The sequence below is a fragment of the Schistocerca gregaria genome, chromosome 4 (assembly GCF_023897955.1).
Source record: "Schistocerca gregaria isolate iqSchGreg1 chromosome 4, iqSchGreg1.2, whole genome shotgun sequence".
Lineage (NCBI taxonomy): Eukaryota > Metazoa > Arthropoda > Insecta > Orthoptera > Acrididae > Schistocerca > Schistocerca gregaria.
In genome coordinates, this window is record NC_064923.1 from 657,130,400 (window position 1) to 657,150,304 (window position 19,905).

Below are 19,905 nucleotides of genomic sequence, written 5' to 3' on the forward strand. Positions count from 1 at the left end.
ATTGTCACTTGTAGTGACTCGTTAAGCAGCCTACAGGCTCTCGGCCAGTGTACCCCTCTCCATACTTTGGTAATGACTGCCCAGGAGTCTCTTTATGCCCGCGAAAACAGTGGACGTTCAGTTCCTTCATTTGGACCACAGGACGTGTTAAGGTCCCAGGCAGTGAACTTGATGACAGGTTGGCCAAACAGGTTACTAGTAAATCAACTCTGGAGAGTGACCCGCCGGAGACCGCTCTCCAATCGGTTTTACTCCGTAACGTTTTTGGGATTTGGGATACTGAATGGTGCACCCTCACTACACCAAATGAACTACGTGTTGTCAAGGAGACAACATACGTGTGGCGTGCGAGCCACTCACAGGGGCTCCATTGTCGTTTGCTGGCTACGCATCGGTCATACTCGGCTGACTGACGGTCACCTCCTCCATCGCGAGAAACCAGGTCAGTGTCACTGTGGTTCCCACTCAACTGACGTCCCCATCTTCTTTGACTGCCCAATTTCAGGCGCTGTGCGACGGACTTTTAATCTTCCGGCCACAATGGCAACAATGTTGGGAGACAATGCTGATATAGTTTTACATTTTATTCGTGAGAGGAGTTTTATCACACAATCTAACTGTGGGTGTCTAACTGTGGGTGTCTGGCATTCTCTCCCGGCCCCCATGTCCTCAGATTTTACCTCTTCCTCAATCTTTCTTTGCTGCTTGTTCGCCTTGGTGTTCCTCTCGCCTTGTCTTTTTGGCTTGAGACTGGTGTTTTTCAGAATGGCTGGCTCATCTTTTCTTCTTCTTCTTCTTCTTCTTCTTCTTCTTCTTCTTCTTCTTGCGATCAGACAGCCCTGCCCATCTGCTACATTCTTTTAACACCTTCTACCACTTTTTTTCCCTTTTAGTGCGCGTTCTTGCCTTTTGTCTTGCCTCTTTCGTTTCCTCTTTGTGTGTTTCCCAGTTAGTTTTCCGCCTCTTTTGCTTTCCAGACACTTTTGGGGAATGTTTTTACTCGGCGACCTGTTTGAATCAGGAAAAAGTGACTGATGACTCCGTAGTTTGGCCCCTCTCCCTCCAAACCAACCATAATAATTTGGTCTAGCTGGAGCCTAGGGAGCGAGTACACAACTCTAAGCACCCAACGACGACGACTGGGTGTCTTGTCGAAGTACTGTGCCCTAAACGGGAACAACACAAATTAACAGTCGCAGTTACATCATTAAGCATTTCATAAATAATTTCTATGCACTTGGTCTTTTCGATTCGGATAATTTCATGCCAAAACACTGGCAACTTCAAACGACAGCCCTATTCATCGTTGTAATAATGTAAGCCCGTGCACAAAATGTTATACAGGAAGCAATGGCTTACTTGGAAAGTAAGCGTTTCCGGACACATGTCCACATAACATCTTTTCTTTCTTTGTGTGTGAGGAATGTTTCCTGAAATTTTGGCCGTACCTTTTTGTAACACCCTGTATAGGTTAGTCACCCCCCTTAGAAGAGCACACTGGTCGCTTTGAAGCGTCGCAGATGATGTAGAACTGGTACCAGGTGATCATGTAACCCTCCAGCGCTGACGTATAGCAGAGTGTGCGAGGTATGTTGTACTTGGGGGTGACCATAGTTTCTTCGGACAAAAGTGGGACTTTCATACATTTTCTTGGACAAAAATTGGGACAATTTTTATTTCTCGTTAAACATTGAAAAGTATTTTCCATTGTTTACAGCAGCTATTACCTGTTTCTGGGAATGCGCAGCTATAACATTGTTGATAATTGCTTCACACTTTGTTCTTCCACACGAAACATTTTCTGCAATCTTAGAACCAGGAAAATTTTTTTGTTTAGTTGAACACTGCAGTCATTAGAACGATAGCTTTGGTGGTGTTTAACAACATGGAATGACAGGTTTCCTTCCGCTGCAGCTACGTTTTCCTGTTACTGTGTATTTGAAGTTACAAAATATCTCGTCGTTTTTTGCGAGGAACCTACTGATCGAAGATGCTTCCTGTGTTTATCTGATTCCATATGATGCTCGAGATCTGCAGCACCACCATGAGACACGGATACAGCACAGTTACATACGTTACATTTTGCTGAACAGTCATTGTCTGTAGCAGTGAAGCTAGAAAATTTCCTGTGAAGCTCTTCCGAAAACTTTGATTGTCGTTTCGGCAACACCACGACGTGCTAGCACTTCACGAAACTGTGCTGACAACAATGGCAAGCAAAAGCAAAGAAAATAAGAGTACGCAACAATTATAGTGCTTAAGCTGTACATTATGAGGGGGTGCCAACGTACGGAATGTCAGTTTCAATTGATAGTTTATAAAATCGACGCTCAGAAAATATTTTAACCACTTTGTAAATGAATAAAAATAATCCTTGAAAATCGGGACAAATTGCTTGGTTTTTTTTTTTTTTTTAAGTCGGGACTAATTTTTGAGCCTCAAAAAACGGGACAATCCCGATTAATCGGGACTTATTGCCACCCTAGTTTTACTACAACAGGGCTCCTAAAAACACTGTGCTTATGCAGTATTGCGTAACCGACAGGGACAGGAGAAGTCCGCTACTCTCTTCAGTCTCATTGTGAAAAACTGGCAAAAGCCGTAATAACCACCTTACGCAACGCAGACCGATGCGAGACGAGCAGGAAGAAAGCCATTGAGATTCTGGAAGGTAACGACAGGGATGTGGAACCATGCCGATTCCAGTTCCACTGTCAGCGGCGCCAGATTTCTCGGTTGAGGATCCATGGTTCTAGATCCCCTCGCTTCTAAACTGATATTGTTATTACTCAGCTTAGCCGCGAGTCCGTAGAGGGTGGTATATGTGACGTACAGTATAACTGGTCAGCATTTCCACCCTGAATTTGCGAGTGCAAGTCGGACCTGCCTCGATCTGCCTTGGTGGGTCGTGTCGTCGGATTTCCTCCTGCCTGTGCGCGGTGCAGCTCTCGTAAATGTCGTCCCGTGCAGATTCTTCATTGGTGCATTGAATGTCTTTGTCGGTGTAAGACAATTCTCTGAAATTGCTGTCGATCAACTTTGGGGTATCTATTTACTCGAAATTAACATTCAGAATGCCGTAATATCACTTTTATCCCTGTTAGATCAATAATGAAACACTCGTGTCACAAACTGCTCGTAACCGAGAGCATGGCTACCATCGAACAAGGCAGGTAGAGCTCTTAAAGCCGACTGCCGACTTTGGCGCGCAGTCCGTATCTCTTACTAGTTTCGTCACAGTTAGTGGATTTCCGATCATGTTCGTACTTACTAAGATATGCATTTGTTAATGAACGGGTGTGAATCTTAACGAGGCAAAATTATGATAGTTTTAAACATCCAGAGGCTCCTCCTAGTATTCATGTTGTCATACATGACTTTAATTATTAAATATAAATTAACAAAATCGTAACTTTGGCGCCAAGATGGCGTTACTTCCCGTCATTTATTTCCCAGGCTGACGCTTGTTGCTACGGTCCAGCGCCGAGCCCCTCCCCCCTACGCGCGACATACGGTCGCTTCGTCACCTAGCCAGCCAGCATGGGAAATGCTCTCCGACTCGTGGCCGGCTACGGACTACAGCACTTCCTAACTATCGTGAATACATCAATAAGAGACAATAAATGATTAAAACTGGCAAAAATGTCTTCCTCACGTAAGAGGCACCTTGCAATGGCTCGAACAGGAAGCCGAGCTGGTCAGACGGATCTTCGATTAGGTTTAAGTCCGAGAAGTGAGGCGGCCAGGGAAGACGGTACTAGTCCTGCTGCTCTTAGAGCCAAGCACGTACTCTGCCAGTTGGGTGACGCGTCACGTTGTCCTGTTGGTACACGCCATCGCCGGCCGCGCTGGTCTAGCGGTTCTAGGCGCTCAGTCCGGAACAGCGTGACTGCTACGGTCGCAGGTTCGAATCCAGCCTCGGGCATGGATGTGTGTGATGTCCTTAGGTTAGTTAGGTTTAAGTCGTTCTAAGTTCTAGGGGACTGATGACCACAGATGTTAAGTCCCATAGTGCTCAGAGCCATTTGAACCATTTGTTACACGCAATCGTACCGAGGAAAACCAAACTGCATGTAGGGGTTGACATGGTCCCCGACCATAGATGCATACTTGTCTTGACCCATTGTGCCTTCCAGAATGACGAGATTACCCAGGGAATGCAACGAAAACATTCCCCAGACCATAACGCTTCCTCATCCGGTCTGGACCCTATGGACGAATTTGCAGGATGTTTTTCGTTTAGGTGTTTCACGCCGATGGACCATGAAATGTGATTCATCTAAAAGGGCTACATGTCACAGTTGTGGTAATGGTGTGCAAATTCCAGCCTTCGCCGCCGATGAGCAGCCAACAGCAAGGATACATCAACCACACTTTCTTCAGAGACCCGTACGGACCAACGTTCGCTGGAAAGTCATTGAGATGACGCTGTTGATAGTATCTTGTTTCGTCTGGGCGTTGAGTTGCACGCCAATTTGCGTGTACACACCTCCGCAGCCGTCGTTCACACCTGACATCTATGGTCCGTGTCGCACCACATTGGCCTCGGCGCTGGTTTCGGATAGCGCCATTTTGCCGTGCACGGTATAAGTTAAGCACAGCGCCATGTGAATAGTTCACAGACTTAGCCTCATCGGAAACACTTCCCGTCCTTAGCCCTGAAGCTAATTATGATGCCAGATAATTCGCTCCGTTTCCACATTACGACAACGACTGCACTGTTTCCTGCATCCCCCCGATTCGCTTTATACTCCTCCACTGCTAATGTTGAAACCTGCCGTCTGTGAGTGGTTAACGCTGTCCAACATAGCGTGTGGTCACATTAACGTGACTGAACCATGTTGTTACCGGTAGGCATGCTATTCCATGCATACCTAGTACGTTTCAAAACACGGCACTTAAAAACCGTATTTTTTGGTGCTCGTACATCTGTTTCCGTTGGTGATAAAAAGGTAGGGTCAAGTGTTTTGGATAGTCTTTGGGGCTAGGGACCATTTGTACACTACTGCCCATTAAAATTGCTACACCAGAAGAAATGCAGATGATGAACGGGTATTCATTGGACAAATATATTGCACTAGAACTGACATGTGATTACATTTTCACGCAATTTGGCTGCATAGATCCTGAGAAATCACTACCCAGAACAACCACCTGTGGCCGTAATAACGGCCTTGATACGCTTGGGCATTGATTCAAACAGAGCTTGGATGGCGTGTACAGGGACAGCTGCCCCTGCAGCTTTAACACGATACCACAGTTCATCAAGAGTAGCGGCTGGCGTATTGTGTCGAGCCAATTGCTCGGCCACCATTGACCAGACGTTTCCAATTGGTGAGAGATCTGGAGAAAGTGCTGGCCAGGACAGCAGTCGAACATCTTCTGTGTCCAGAAAGGCCCGTACAGCACCTGCAACGTGCGGTCGTGCATTATCCTGCTGAAATGTACGGTTTCGCAGGGATCGAATGAAGGGTAGAGCCACGGGTTGTAACACATCTGAATTTAACGTCCACTGTTCAGAGTTCCATCAATGCGAACAAAAGGTGACCGAGACGTGTAACCCATGGTACCCAATACCATCACGCCGGGTGATACGACAGTATGGCGATGATGAATTCACACTTCTAATATGCGTTCAACGCGATGTCGCCAAACACGGGTGCGACATCATGATGGTGTAAACAGGACCTAGATTCATCCAAAAAATTACGTTTTGCCATTTGTGCTCCCAGGTTCGTCGTTTAGTACACCATCGCAGGCGCTCCTGTCTCTGATGCAGCGTCAAGGGTAACCGCAGTCATGGCCTCAGAGCTGATAGTCCATCCTGCTGCAAACGTCGTGGAACTGTTCTTGCGGATGTTGTCGTCTTGCAAACGTCCCCGTTTGTTGAATCAAGGATCGAGACGTGGCTGCACGATCCGTTACAGCCATACGAATAAGATGCCTGTCATCTCGACTGCTAGTGATACGAGGCCGTTGGGATCCAGCACGGCGTTCCTTGTTACCCTCCTGAACCCACCGATTCCATATTCTGCTAACAGTCATTGGATCTCGACCAACGTGAGTAGCAATGTCGCGATACGATAAACCGCAGTCGCGATATGCTACAATCCGACCTTTATCAAAGTCGGAAACGTGATGGTACGCATTTCTCCTCCTTGCACGAGGCGTCACAACAACGTTTCACCAGGCAACGCCGGTCAACTGCTGTTTGTGTATGAGAAATCGGTTGGAAACTTTCCTCATGTCAGCACTTTGTAAGTGTCGTCACCGGCGCCAACCTTGTGTGAACGCTCTGAAAAGCTAATCATTGGCATATCACAGCATCTTCTTCCTGTCCGTTAAACTTCGCGTCTGTAGCAGTTCATCTTTGTGGTGTGGCAATTTTAATGGGCAGTAGTGTATACTCGGCAGAAAGATCGTCTTTGTGTCACTGCCTTACAGTATATGGTCAGACTACGAATATCACACTTCTATCGGCTAAGGAAAATGGAGCAAATCGATCGGTTCTTTCTGCGTTTGATTTGGTCTACGGTGAGCTTGATGCGAGGTATAGAGGCCGCATTAGTTCATGGGCGGTTCCTCCGGAAACTCCATAACAAGATCTTTTTACTGTCTTTTCCCTCGTGATGACTGGGTGTTGTGTGATGTCCTTAGGTTAGTTAGATTTAAGTAGTTCTAAGTTCTAGGGGACCGATGACCATAGATGTTAAGTCCCATAGTGCTCAGAGCCATTTTTTGTATATTCCCTGTCTCCGGCGGACCAAAACCGAATCGCAGATTCCAAGACGGCTATGTGCAGCAAATGCCTGTAATTTTTACGATGCGTTCCTGAGATCCCGATTTTCTTCATATCGGTTTTCAAGGTACAAAGGTTCTGAGTTGCTCTACTTGTACACGTAAAATAAGCGCGTAAAATCCGGTGTGAAGCGAAAATTTTATAAAGTAAATATTTATGCGCTTAAAATTGGGCGTGAGGTGTAAAATGAGTTTTGCATTATTTCAATTTCACATAAGTAAACAATCTAAATTTTATTGACCAATACATTTGTTTTCATGTGAGTTACAGGGCTTGTTCGGCGGGAAAAAAGGAAAGCAGCCGAAAAATGCTCCTATCGGAGCACAAGAAATGCATGTGTCGAGAGCACTGAGTGCCCAACTAGGCATTTAACCCACAGCAAGTGGCTGTGAAATTTAGGTCAGAGGTGATTTTATGTTTCGGTTGTTTTCTGTACCATGACTGCGACACGCCGATCTCGGATATCGTGAACATAGACAAACATGTGTATTTCTACAGTATCGTTTACCAAGTGTTTCCCTTTGTTCTAAATCTTTATGGAGAGATGCTGTGAACACTTAGTTTTCAAATATATCAGCCCTGTTTACAGAGCTCTGTACGTATCTTCCTGGTTTCACAAAAACTCTTAGCAACCTGTCCCACCCACTATCCCGCTGAATTACGCCATCTTAACCCAATAGAAAATGTATTGTACTTTATTGTCGTGTATTGTGTTGTACATATCTAGTCCCGTAGGACCAAATTGATGAGCATATCTACAGGGTCATGGAATGTGTCAGCATAAGAAATTGTAATACAAAAAAATAATAGACAAAAAACGTTTATGAATCCTAAAAAGACAAGCTATGAGTTCACATAAATTCAATAAACAATGTAACGCAGGAATGAGCTTAATTTTCAAGGAACTCCCTGACAGGATAGGAGTGACCTATGAGGAAACCCTTCAGCTTAGTTGTTAAAGCGCATGGATTACTGCTGAAATTTTTGAATTCTTGTGGCAGCTTATTGAAAATGGACGCAGCAGAATACTGCACGCCTTTCTCAACAAGAGTCAAGGAGGTGAGATTCAAATGCAGATTGGATTTCTACCTAGTATTAACTGATTGAAAGTTGCTAATCCTTGGGATAAGGTGAAATTGTTGGCAAGAAGCGACAGTAAAGAATATATAATTATATTGAGAGGTCAATGTCAAAAATATCTAGACTAGTGAATATGGGTCGACAAGAGGTTCGCAAACTTACACCACTCATTGCCAGAACGCTCGTTTCTGAGCCAAAAATACCGTTCGTGAATGGGCAGAGTTATCCCAAAATATAATACAAAACGTCGTAAGCGCATGAAAATAAGCAAAGTAGACTACTTTTCATGTCGAACTGTCACTTACTTGAAATACAGTTCTAATAGTAAAAGTGGCACCATTAAGTTTTTGAACATGATCCTGAACATGGTTTTTGCGCGACAGTTATCTACCTAAACACCTAGAAGTTTGACCTGTTCAGTCTCACTAATCGTATGCCATTCTGTGCAATAAAAACGTCAAGTTTTGTTGAGTTGTGTGTTAGAAACTGCAAAAACTGAGTCATCCTGTGATTTAACGTTAGTTTCTTTTCTACAAACGATGGACCTACATCTTGAACTGCACTATCTGAAACAGTCCCAACGTTGAACACAACATCCTTCACTACCAAGCTAGTGTCATTAGCAAACAGAAATATTTTAGGATCACCTGTAATACTATAAAGCATATGATGTATATAAATAAGGAACATGATTGGCCTCAGCACTGATTCCTGGGGTAGATTTCGTAGAGTCAGTTAGTAACAGACAGTGGCCAGTGCAGTTTCATCTGTGCTTGCAGAGTGACGTGTGCGAGCAGCAGTAGCAGAAACTATTCGTATATTCAGTTTTTCGCATTAGTTCCGCAGATTTAATTCAAATTATTTTGTGTTTGTGTGCTTGCGTGGTGAAATTTTTCGGATGTTTGCGTATTTTCGAATTAGAAAGGGGTAGTATCAAATTTTAATAACGGTAGAGTGTAACATCGCGGGGACGGTTGTCGTTTGTATTAAGACGGGGGTAGGATCGAATAGTAATATCTGTACAGTAGTGTAATTGTGGTCATTTGATTGCTTAGTTCGTAAGTAATTGTTCATATATCGCAGCTCAATCTGGAGCTGGTGTCGCAAATGTGCAGTCGCATATTGCTGTTTTATTTGTCGCAACTCCGTACGTCCAGATATTAGCAGTAGGATGGATAGGGTGTGAGCGGGCGCAGGAGGAACTGGCCGCGGTTCGTGAGCAGCTGAGCGTGCTGTTGGCCACGGTCAGCCGCCTTCAGGCTGCTGCCTCGAGGTGCAGCGACGGCGGAGGGTCTGGCGCGTCGCTTGAGACACCCCAGGTGTCGCTTGCTGCGTCCGCTGACTCAGCCGCCGAGGCACCTTCTGGTGTATCCGGCGCGTTGGGGCCGCCCTCACCTCAGGGTGAGTGACGGACTGCAACGCCTTCGCATCGCTCGAGGCGGAGGGTCAATGTGGACTCTGGCCGGCTGTCCTCTCCCGTTCGTCCTGTCAGTGGGCAGGTGGCCGCTCCTTCAGCAGGGCCTGAGCAGGCACACGGGGCAAAGGCTTGCTGATTATTGGGAGCTCCAAAGTTAGGTGGGTGATGGAGCCCCTTAGGGAAATAGCGTACAGGGCTGGAAAGAAATCCAACGTCCACTCGGTTTGTCTGCCGGGGGGCCTCATCCGAGATGTGGAGGCGGCCTTGCCTGCGGCTATCGAGCGTACGGGGTTCAGTCGTCTGCCAGTAGTTGCTCACGTCGGCACCAATGATGCCTGTCGCTTGGGTTCTGAGGCGATCCTCAATTCGCACGGGTGGCTGGCTGATTTGGTGAAGACCGCTGGCCTCGCACGCGGGGTGCAAGCAGAGCTCTCTATTTGCAGCATCGTTCCCAGAGTGGATAGGGGTCCTTTGGTGTGGAGCCGAGTGGAGTGTCTCATCCAGAGGCTTCGTCGACTCTGTGACGGTCTTTCTAGACTTGCGCTATTGGATGGGGAGTTGTAGGACGCCCCTAGAGAGGTCGGGGATGTACTACACAAAGGAAGCGGCTACTCGGTTAGCAGAGTACTTGTGGCGTGCACATGGTTTTTTTTTTTTTTTTTTTTTTTTTTAGGCTAGGCAGTAGTGCGAGGTGTCCTGATGAACACTCACCAGTCGACGTGCAGGCAGGGAAATCAGGACGCGTTCAGTGTAAAGACACTTCAGCTATCAAGATATTAGCAGTAAATTTTCAGAGTGCTCAGAATAAAGTTCCTGAATTTACTGTCCTCCAGGAAGCGTGTGGCGCGCAAATTATTCTCGGGACTGAGACCTGGCTGAAGCCTGAGATAGGAAGTTCTGAAATATTTAGTGAGGGTTGGAATGTGTATCGGAAAGACAGATTAGACATCGTAGGAGGTGGTGTCTTCATTGCAGTTGACAAAAATATTGTGTCTACTGAGGGCAGAAGTATGGATTCTCAAAATTGCAGACTAATATCCTTAACATCGGTTTGTTGCAGGATTCTCTAACATATTCTCAGTTAGAATATAATGAATTTCCTTGAGACAGAGAAGTTGCTGTCCATGTATCAGCACGGCTTTAGAAAGCATCGCTCCTGCGAAACGCAACTCGCCCTTTTTTGACATATCATGTTGCGAACCATGGATGAAGGGTGTCAGAAGGATGCCATATTCCTTGACTTCCGGAAAGCGTTTGACTCGGTGCCCCATCGCAGACTCCTAACTAAGGCACGAGCATATGGGATTGGTTCCCAAATATGTGAGTGGCTCGAAGACTTCTTAAGTAATAGAACCCAGTACGTTGTCCTCGATGGTGAGTGTTCATCGGAGGTGAGGGTATCATCTGGTGTGCCCCAAGGATGTGTGATAGGTCGGCCGTTGTTTTCTATCTACATAAATGATCTTTTGGATAGGGTGGATAGCAATGTGCTGATGATGCTGTGGTGTACGAGAAGGTGTCGTCGTTGAGTGACGGTAGGAGGATACAAGATGACTTGAAAAGGATTTGTGATTGGTGTAAAGAATAGCAGCTAACTCTAAATATAGATAAATGTAAATGAATGCAGATGAATAGGAAAAAAAAAATCCCGTAACGCTTGAATACTCCATTAGCAGTGTAGCGTTTGACACAGTCACGTCGATTAAAAATTTGGGCGTAACATTACAGAGCGATATGAAGTGGGACAAGCATGTAATGGCAGTTGTGGGGGAGGAGGATAGTCGTTTTCGGTTCATTGGTAGAATTTTGGGAAGATGTGGTTCATCTGTAAAGGGGACCGCTTATAAAACACTAATACGTCCTATTCTTGAGTACTGCTCGAGCGTTTGGGATCTCCAACAGGTCGAATTGAGGGAGGACATAGAAGGAATTCAGAGGCGGGCTGCTAGATTTTTTACTGGTAGGTTTAATCATCACGCGAATGTTACGGAAATGCTTCAGGAACTCGGGTGGGAGTCTCTGAAGGAAAGGAGGCGCTCTTTTCGTAAATCGCTTCTGAGGAAATTTAGAGAACCAGCATTTGAGGCTGACTGCAGTAAAATTTTACTTATATTTCGCGGAAAGACCACAAAGATAAGATACGAGAGATTAGGGCTCGTACAGAGGCATATAGGCAGTCATTTTTCCCTCGTTCTGTTTGGGAGTGGAACATGGAGAGAAGATGCTAGTTGTAGTACGAGGTACCCTCCGCCACGCACCGTATAGTGGATTGCGGAGTATGTATGTAGATGTAGATGTAGATGTAGATGTAAAATGACGAACCTGTTAGCCTACTGGCCGCCTGTGACACTTGTACAAATTACGCTAAGTGATAACCCGTACTAGCGCAACTTTCGCTGACTGCAGAACATTTTTTAACCTATCCACAACGTACAGTAATTAGATGACGTGTACCTAATTTTCAGAAAAGGCGTCTAACTCGAAGAATTTTTTACCGACAGAGTGCGGATAAGTATTCCATTGGACGTTACCATGATGCCAGGAAAATACGTTGCGCTAGTAAACTCGAAAGTAAAATATCAGTAAAGGTATGGAATCATTTTGAGCATTGAAAGAGAATGTTATTAAATTTGAGCTGCAATTTAGTAGAACTGAGGTTCCTTAACAATAGGTTCGCTAGATCATGCTTGAGCAAAAGCTATGAATCTGGTTAAGTCGAGTGAAAATATGTAGTTAACGTAACAATTCCTGAAAATATGTAGGCCGTAACAGTTAATACGCATACGAGAGCATGGGTGAAAATACGGTACCTTATAAAACTGAGAGTTGATTTCCTTACACTTAACACTTTGTAATAATTTAAAATCAAAAGGCGTTTACAAATTGCTGCACGTAATGCTGTAAAGACACAAGAATCTTACTTCACTATAATGCTTCCTATTTTCAAGTTTCAGTAATCATTTCTTTTCAATACACAAAACTCGTAGCGAGAAATACTAATGCATCACAATCAGCAGCAATGGAAACTGGCAACGCCACACACAGATAAACAGATATTTACATAACACTTTTAGAATAAATTAAGTAGGGCAGTCTTGACAGATAAACTAATTTACATGATTGATGAGGCTTACTCAGCAAGGTAATGAAAGTAATTAAATTGACAAAAGTTGATCAACACTACCAGTTAAATTCTAGAGTTTCTATCTTCACTGAGCTAAAAAGTTTAAGATTGTCTTGGTCTTCCACAAATTTAAAATGCAAGTCCTTTTCATTTCTTGGTTATTAAAATAATAGGAGCAGGATCCTACAATTGGTAGTGGTTACTTGGGGGTAATTATTGACACTAGATAATTATCATGTTACCAAAGTACAATATTAGTCACCAACCGAACATTGTAGATATTTTGTTAAGTCTTTTAAATTTCTAAATTTCTGAGATTGCACTGTCTTACTTTGAAGTTGCTGTAGGCATGACGTAAAGATTTGAAGACTGTTGTTAGGCAACAGACTCTTCTCTCTACTCACGAGCAGAATTAAAAGCAACTGGCCACACTATACTATTATTCCATTAATACTACTGAAACATTTCTCAAATAATTATTCTGCCGTGGACCACAATAGTGCACGTTATCTTCACAGCGCCTAGCCCAACATTTTGTCACCACGAAGTTCAAAAACAAAGTTTTGCTCATACTTCCGCCATTATCCAGTCCCACTGTCAACTTACACCTCTCTTTGTACCCTCTCTCACGTACCAACAATGTTAGTACCACGCCGATATTATCTTCGGTTAGACATTGTTACTATCCACAATAAAAATCCTAACTTTGCCAACGTGTCCACTACATTGCTTTAGAACATTATTTTCAAATAATTTGCGTTACAATATTCCAAATAATTAGTATCGTCTATAAAATAACAAAATATGCACACTTGTAATCTGAGATTAGTATCAAAATTATGAAAAAAGTTACTAATACGAAGTATTGTGTTGTTGTGTTACAGCTTCAACTGTACTATTAAATACAATCTGACAACTTCTGAAGTACGTAATCAGTTTGTAGCAGCGCATCCTCTCTAACAACGCAAAATGGTTCACTACAGCAAGAATTTGTCTCCACCAAATGAACTTTTCAAATGACCGAAAGAATTTGGAAACAATACTGTGCCGCGCGGGATTAGCCGAGCGGTCTGAGGCGCTGCAGTCATGGACTTTGCGGCTGGTCCCGGCGGAGGCTCGTGTGCTCCCTCGGGCATGGGTGTGTGTGTTTGTCCTTACGATAATTTAGATTAAGTAGTCTGTAACCTTAGCGACTGATGACCTTCGCAGTTAAGTCCCATAATATTTCACACACATTTTGTAAACAATACTGTGCATTAATAACAATGCGTCACTTTCAATTTGCCACGTACGTAAGCAGTAGTGCGTTACAAATTGAAGCCTCACTTTCACAAGAAAGGGGTGTAAGAGAGTGGCTGTTGAGTGGGTCAGACTTGAATGCACGAGTCTGGTGTGGAAATACGGCTGATTATGTGCCATACCATTTATTTTACCAACATGCTTATATAGGAATGCATTGATCTTACAAAATTTTCACCAATGCTATGAATCTTCTTTGAATCTTAAAAACACTTAAACCAACCTGTAACACCGAAAATGCAGCTTAAATACCTTCTGTACCATCCAAAATTTTCGCCTTTTAATATCCGTTGATAACTTGTACTATACTTATGATTCTGAAACTGCAAGTTATATTGCAGAAACTATACATAATACGTAATCGATGTAATAGGGCATTTATTTCTGACTAGTTACAACGAAAATATTGCAAATTGCTGGGCAATAAATAGCCAAGGGAACTTTATCGACGAAATGGTAGTAGCTGTGGCGTTGTTTATCTGTGCGTATGGAGAGTCTCTGTCGCATTGCGAGCAGAGAGGAGGCAGAACAGCTTGGGTCATGAAAGAGTGCAGAAGTGTTTGTGGGCGCTTCCGCAGACGCGGTGTGCAGCTAAGGTCGCGCCTGCTATGCTCGCGCCTGATTGGTTAACCGCGAGTATGGAGCGCACGTTAGGACGACATGCAGAGGAAGCTGCATTTTCAACTTTTGCCTGTCCCATAATTATCCGTGTCTCTGGAGACGACTCCTGTTTCTTCTCAAATAGCAACGGCAATTCAGTATTGTCGTCGACCACATTCATCGTCGTTCGTACAGCTACAACATCGTAAGACTGTTAAGTGAAAATTACCCAGTAACATTTCTTTCACAAAGTGTGTCTAACCTTAATAACAACCTGCAATAGTTAAAACTTATAGGGAACTGTGTTTTCAATGTCCTCAGACATTATTACCAAGTAGGGTCCCTCTCCTTTCCATGAATTCAGTGCCGTAAGAATATGAAAATTGATTAACTATTCACTGCCAGTTTTTTGTGTTTGCTAATGCCCAGTTTGTCTAAATTTTCTGCCTCAATTAAATGTTCATTCTTGTATTTCTTGGCATAGCTTACTTGAAGTAAAATTTCACTGGCAAAACTAAAAACTAAAGATACAGCACAAATTGAAAGTGCGCAATATCATTTATTTTGTATTTAGCTTAGCGAGTGACTTCTGCTCACTTATGTATTCCGTTGTTATTTTAAAAGTAAAATCAATTGCTCATTTGCTGAAAGTGAATTCAGTTCAATCTTTCAGTAATCAAAAATAAATTGCTTGCCTTTTTCTAAATTTTACATTACATTACACTGAAGCTATTGAAAGTCACTTTTTACATAACAAAGTTTAAGTTAAACCAGTCATTTATTTAACCAATAACTTCATTTAACGTTACTTTTACAATTTAGTATTTGAGAAGAAGAAACTGCAAACTCAGTGCGTTCTGATTTATTTATTTTCTCGTGAACTTTTGTGCCGTGGAAAAGCGTGACAATCTTCTGTTGTCACGCCAGTGATTATTTGCTTAAATTTCTTTGCCATTACCTTTCTCAAGACTCTGGACATTCACTGCCCTAGTGGGATGGCACCCGTTTAATTATCCCCTCTTTTTACCTAATCAGTGTTTTGTGTTCTCAGTGATTTTACGTGGTACCCTTTTTCCCCTGTGCGGTTCGTGAGCGATTGGACTATATTACACCCATTTCAAAATTATCATCGGTATTTAGCTTAAGTCCAGAATAGATTCTCCCTCCAGTAGAGTCTGTAGAACACTATTTTTCCAAATAACCAGTGTCATTTTCCTCCTGTAACCATAGCCTTACTCAGGATTTCCCGAATTTTATTGGCGAACCACAGTGGGTCTTTCCAGCCCTTAATCCACTAATCCACTTGTTAGGCACATACTTCACCAGATCATGATTTACAGTCCTTTTGAACTTTGCCCATAATTTCTCTACGTCCGTCATACTGAAACTAAACGATGCCAGTTCATTCTCAAAGTAAACTGCAAACAACTGCTTAGTTACCCTGTCTACAGAAACACTTTCGTAGACTTCCTGGTGGATTTGTTAACTTTAGTAATCATCATCGCTATGACAATGTTATGACCATTAATCCTCGTCTCTCTACTGATGCCGTCGAGATGGTCAGCCCTGTTTGTGGCTACAAGATCTAAAATATTTTCATTGCATGTGGGCTGTCTTAACTAGCTGCTCCAGACAGTTTTCGGAAAACGCATTCGAATGTATTGGCAAGACTGCCTGTCCCTACGCACCGCAATGAATCCATAGATGTCATTACGATTACACTAGTATTGTAATCAATCCAAGCATGCATTTAGAATCAGAAGAACCGGTAAAAAAATGTCCTTAACTGTATCACTAACTGGTTTTGTACGAATGGTCTCACCCTTAATATTAAAAGGACATAATACACACAGTTCTGCACATCGAGGGGTACTACAGAATTGATAAGTGTAACACATGATGAAGAAATAATGAATAGGGTGGGAACTTCAAAAGTCTTAGGTGTCCATATTGATGAGAACGTAAAGGGGAGAACACACATTTTGGATCTCCTGAAACAACATAGTTCACTCACATTAGCGCTTAAAATCATTGCAAATCTTGTGGAGAGACAAAATCAGTAAGTTCACATTTTTGCTTACTTTCATTCAATAATGTAATATGTAACAATGTTCTGGTGCTACTCATCTTTAAGAAAGGAAGTCTTTATTGTACAAAAACTGTCCGCAGCTCGTGGTCGTGCGGTAGCGTTCTCGCTTCCCACGCCCGGGTTCCCGGGTTCGATTCCCGGCGGGGTCAGGGATTTTCTCTGCCTCGTGATAACTGGTGTTGTGTGATGTCCTTAGGTTAGTTAGGTTTAAGTAGTTCTAAGTTCTAGGGCCCATAGTGCTCAGAGCCAGTAATGCGAATCATTAAACTGGCGGGGAAAGAGCGGCAAGCAAAAACAGAGCACCATGAAATTGTATGACGAGAGCCTACTTGCCCTGACCGGGTGTTATAGGACGCACTTAAAACGGAAAATCCACATCGCATCCTCCTCAGATTTAATGGTTAGTTGGCCCAGTGGATAGATCGTCAAAGACTGAACGAAGATAAAGGATGAAAATAGAAGCAAAATAGAAACAGTGGACGTCCAAGCACAAGATGTGGAACATCGAGCGAACTGGAAGATTCACGATGTCGTGGTTATGTTGGACTACAGAGCGGGAGATCGTGTTCACATCTCCTTCGTGACCCCTCTTTTTTTCACAAAATTAGGAACTGTCTGTTCGGCCATTGACGTGTCCTCTTGCTATAGTCTTGGCGATTGTAATACTACACATATGTTGCAGAATATGACTCATCTGGTAAGAGTATATTACCGTCGCAAGTAAAAGTAATGAAAACTAAGAGCAGGTGAGATGTCGCATAGACCTTTCACAGAAAGGAAAACAACAAAAATGGATTAAGAGTCAACTTCCAAAATGGCACGCAAGCGTTATAACAGGTGGTACTTGATTGGAACAAATAGCAGGTATGTACGTCTGGAGGCTCATCGCCTTGTAATACGGGATCCCAGTGCCGAATACTAGTGAAAACACAAGAGATCTCTGAATCAACTTTCATCATAGGTCCCTCCCCTACACCTCGCTGTTGCAAAAGAACGCCAGACAACGAGCAAAGCTGAATGCAGCGAACACACACATCAATGACCGGACGGACAGCTCATAATTTTGTGAAAAAGAAGTTGGGGCGCGAGGGAGATTCGTGACAACATGATCGCGACGCTTTCAGCAGCCACTAACATCTGATCAATGGCGTTGCCGCATATCGCATCTGGGCGACAAGATGATCTGTGTACTGACAGATGTTGTCGTTCTGGCTGGTGGGGGTCGTGATTGGCTGTCCCGGTGTTTGTCTGTTGGGAGTTGTGGTTATTCGCGGTCGCAGTCGGCTTGTGTGCTCTTCCGCATGATAACATAATCAGTCTCGCTGGCTGTGTGTCCAGCCACTCCGTATCTCTCTGCTTGTCCCACCCTGTAGCACCGTTTGTGTCCCGCAGCCCGAGTGTTAACATGCTCCACTGACGCCAGCGTAATCGCTGCGACGTGAAGCCACCAGAGCGTGACGCGGCTTCTGCCGTCGCCCTTCAACACGGAATGGACTCCGTCGGTATGTGCACTGTTTTCCTGTCTCATTTTTAGCTTTTTGTGTGGACCTTCGTACATGGCTTAGATGATACTGCACACACTGTTCAACCATCCTATCGGGATTTGGCGCCCATAAACAACTTTAAGCGAGCGACAGTGTCGTATTAGTTGTGACGGGCCCATTCATGCATCTACTTCTGTAGCCGCAAGACACCTTATTGTTCGAAGAGGAGGTTACTTGGAGTATCAACATCTTTTTCTCTGCTTTCCTGTTCGGTTCACGAATCTTGCACATGAAGGCGGCTGTTAGTAAGTCTTCGTATGAGCTCGAATTTCTTTTATTTTCCCGACATAGTCATTTTGCGAGATCTATGAAGCAATATGTGACTCGAGTCTTCTTAGAACATTCACTCACGGAATTTTAACAGTAAATCTCTGACAAAGCCATTCTTATGTCGTCTGTCACAGGAGTTTCATTAGCCTCTCTGTAACGTCCTGCGAGCATTAAACGAACTCGTTGCGAAACGCTCCCCCTCTTCTTTACGTCTTCTCTATCTTGTCTTTAATGCCGTCTGATTACGGCCATAGCTAACGACCAATGCTACAAATTTGTTCGAACTTGTACCGGATGGTTATAATGAAAGTGCAGTCACTCAGGGAGGTCTAGTGTGGGCTTTAATTATCCTACGGCAGCGAAACTTGGTAGATATGCTAATGCCTTAATGCAGAACCTATTTAAGCTGGAAAACAAATTATTTCCAATTTTGCTCGCTAGGTGCAAATCGGGCGCTATGCACTGTGACGAAATCACATACACGTTGTCATTTTACAAGCCGTGACGTTAGCCTGTATGGCTATCGAGAAGAGAGATCTTGCGCTGTTAGTGAAACTGTTTTATGTAAACGACGGCAATTACAGTGTTTCATTGAGAGAGCATCGCTTACTGAAAGGTTTGGGGAGAAGCTCGAGGTTATTAAATGGTTTATAGAAGATAATGAAGTTCGTAAACGCAGGTGAGCTCGGTGTGGCAGTCCACTTCTGTGGAGTAACGAGAACTGCCGAATATGGGGTACTGTTAAACTGCGTGTTGTACACGAAGATCAATTACAGTCGTCGTATGTGACTGTGTGGCGTGGATTCACAAGTACCTTTATTCTCGGTCCGTTCTTCTTTGAAGAGAATATACCCAGAGGTCCTGTCAGGTTTACCGTGACGCCTGCACGTTATTGAGATCACCCTGTACAGCATGTTATTCCTGCTTAATGTAAACTTCCACGAATGTGTTACTTCCAGAGGTTTTGGAGATGCATGGCCTACAAGATAACCTAATCTCAATCCATGTGAGTTTTCCTTTGCGGATACTTAAAAGAACGTTTTTACCAGGGACACGTTCGGTCTCTACCTGGTCTGAAGACCTGTATACAGGAACTCATTGCCCAGATTCCACCGGAACCGCTGCAAGCAACTGTTAATCACGTACTTTTACGAACGCTTGCATTTCGTCGTCACCGGTGCTCACATTGAACAAATCGTGTAACCAGCGGTCAATAATAATATCGACGTTGTGCCTCTCTTGACCTCTTACCGAGGGAGGTGGCGCAGTGGTCAGCACACTTGACTCGCATTTGGAAGGACGTCGGTTCAAGCCCGCGTCCGGCCATCCTCATTTAAGTTTTGCGTTCAAAATGGTTCAAATGGCTCTGAGCACCATGGAACTTAACATCTATGGTCATCAGTCCCCTAGAACTTAGAACTACTTAAACCTAACCAACCTAAGGACATCACACAACACCCAGCCATCACGAGGCAGAGAAAATCCCCGACCCCGCCGGGAATCGAACCCGGGAACCCGGGCGTGGAGGTTTCCCGTGATTTCTCTAAATCGCATCAGGTAAATGCCGGGATGGTTCCTTTGAAAGGGCAAGGTCGACTCCATTCCTTAATCAGATGGGGCCGATGACGTCGCTGCCTGGTCACCTCCCCCAAATCAACCAACCAACCATCTAAACAGCTAACC

At 44.0% G+C, this 19,905-nt stretch overlaps 1 protein-coding gene across 3 annotated transcripts in view; it reads left to right on the forward strand.

The window, feature by feature from the left end:
* LOC126266787 (b(0,+)-type amino acid transporter 1-like) overlaps positions 1-19,905 on the forward strand; it is a 402,063-nt gene that overhangs the window by 199,280 nt on the left and 182,878 nt on the right. Inside the window, exon 1 of one of the 3 annotated variants that reach the window (XM_049971331.1) lies at positions 17,687-17,910. The exons of the other annotated variants lie outside the window; for them this stretch is intronic. Coding sequence (XP_049827288.1) covers positions 17,898-17,910 — 13 coding nt within the window. The 5' untranslated portion in view covers positions 17,687-17,897. Of the gene's footprint in view, positions 1-17,686; positions 17,911-19,905 lie in introns of those variants that run through there. 3 annotated transcript variants of the gene reach the window in all.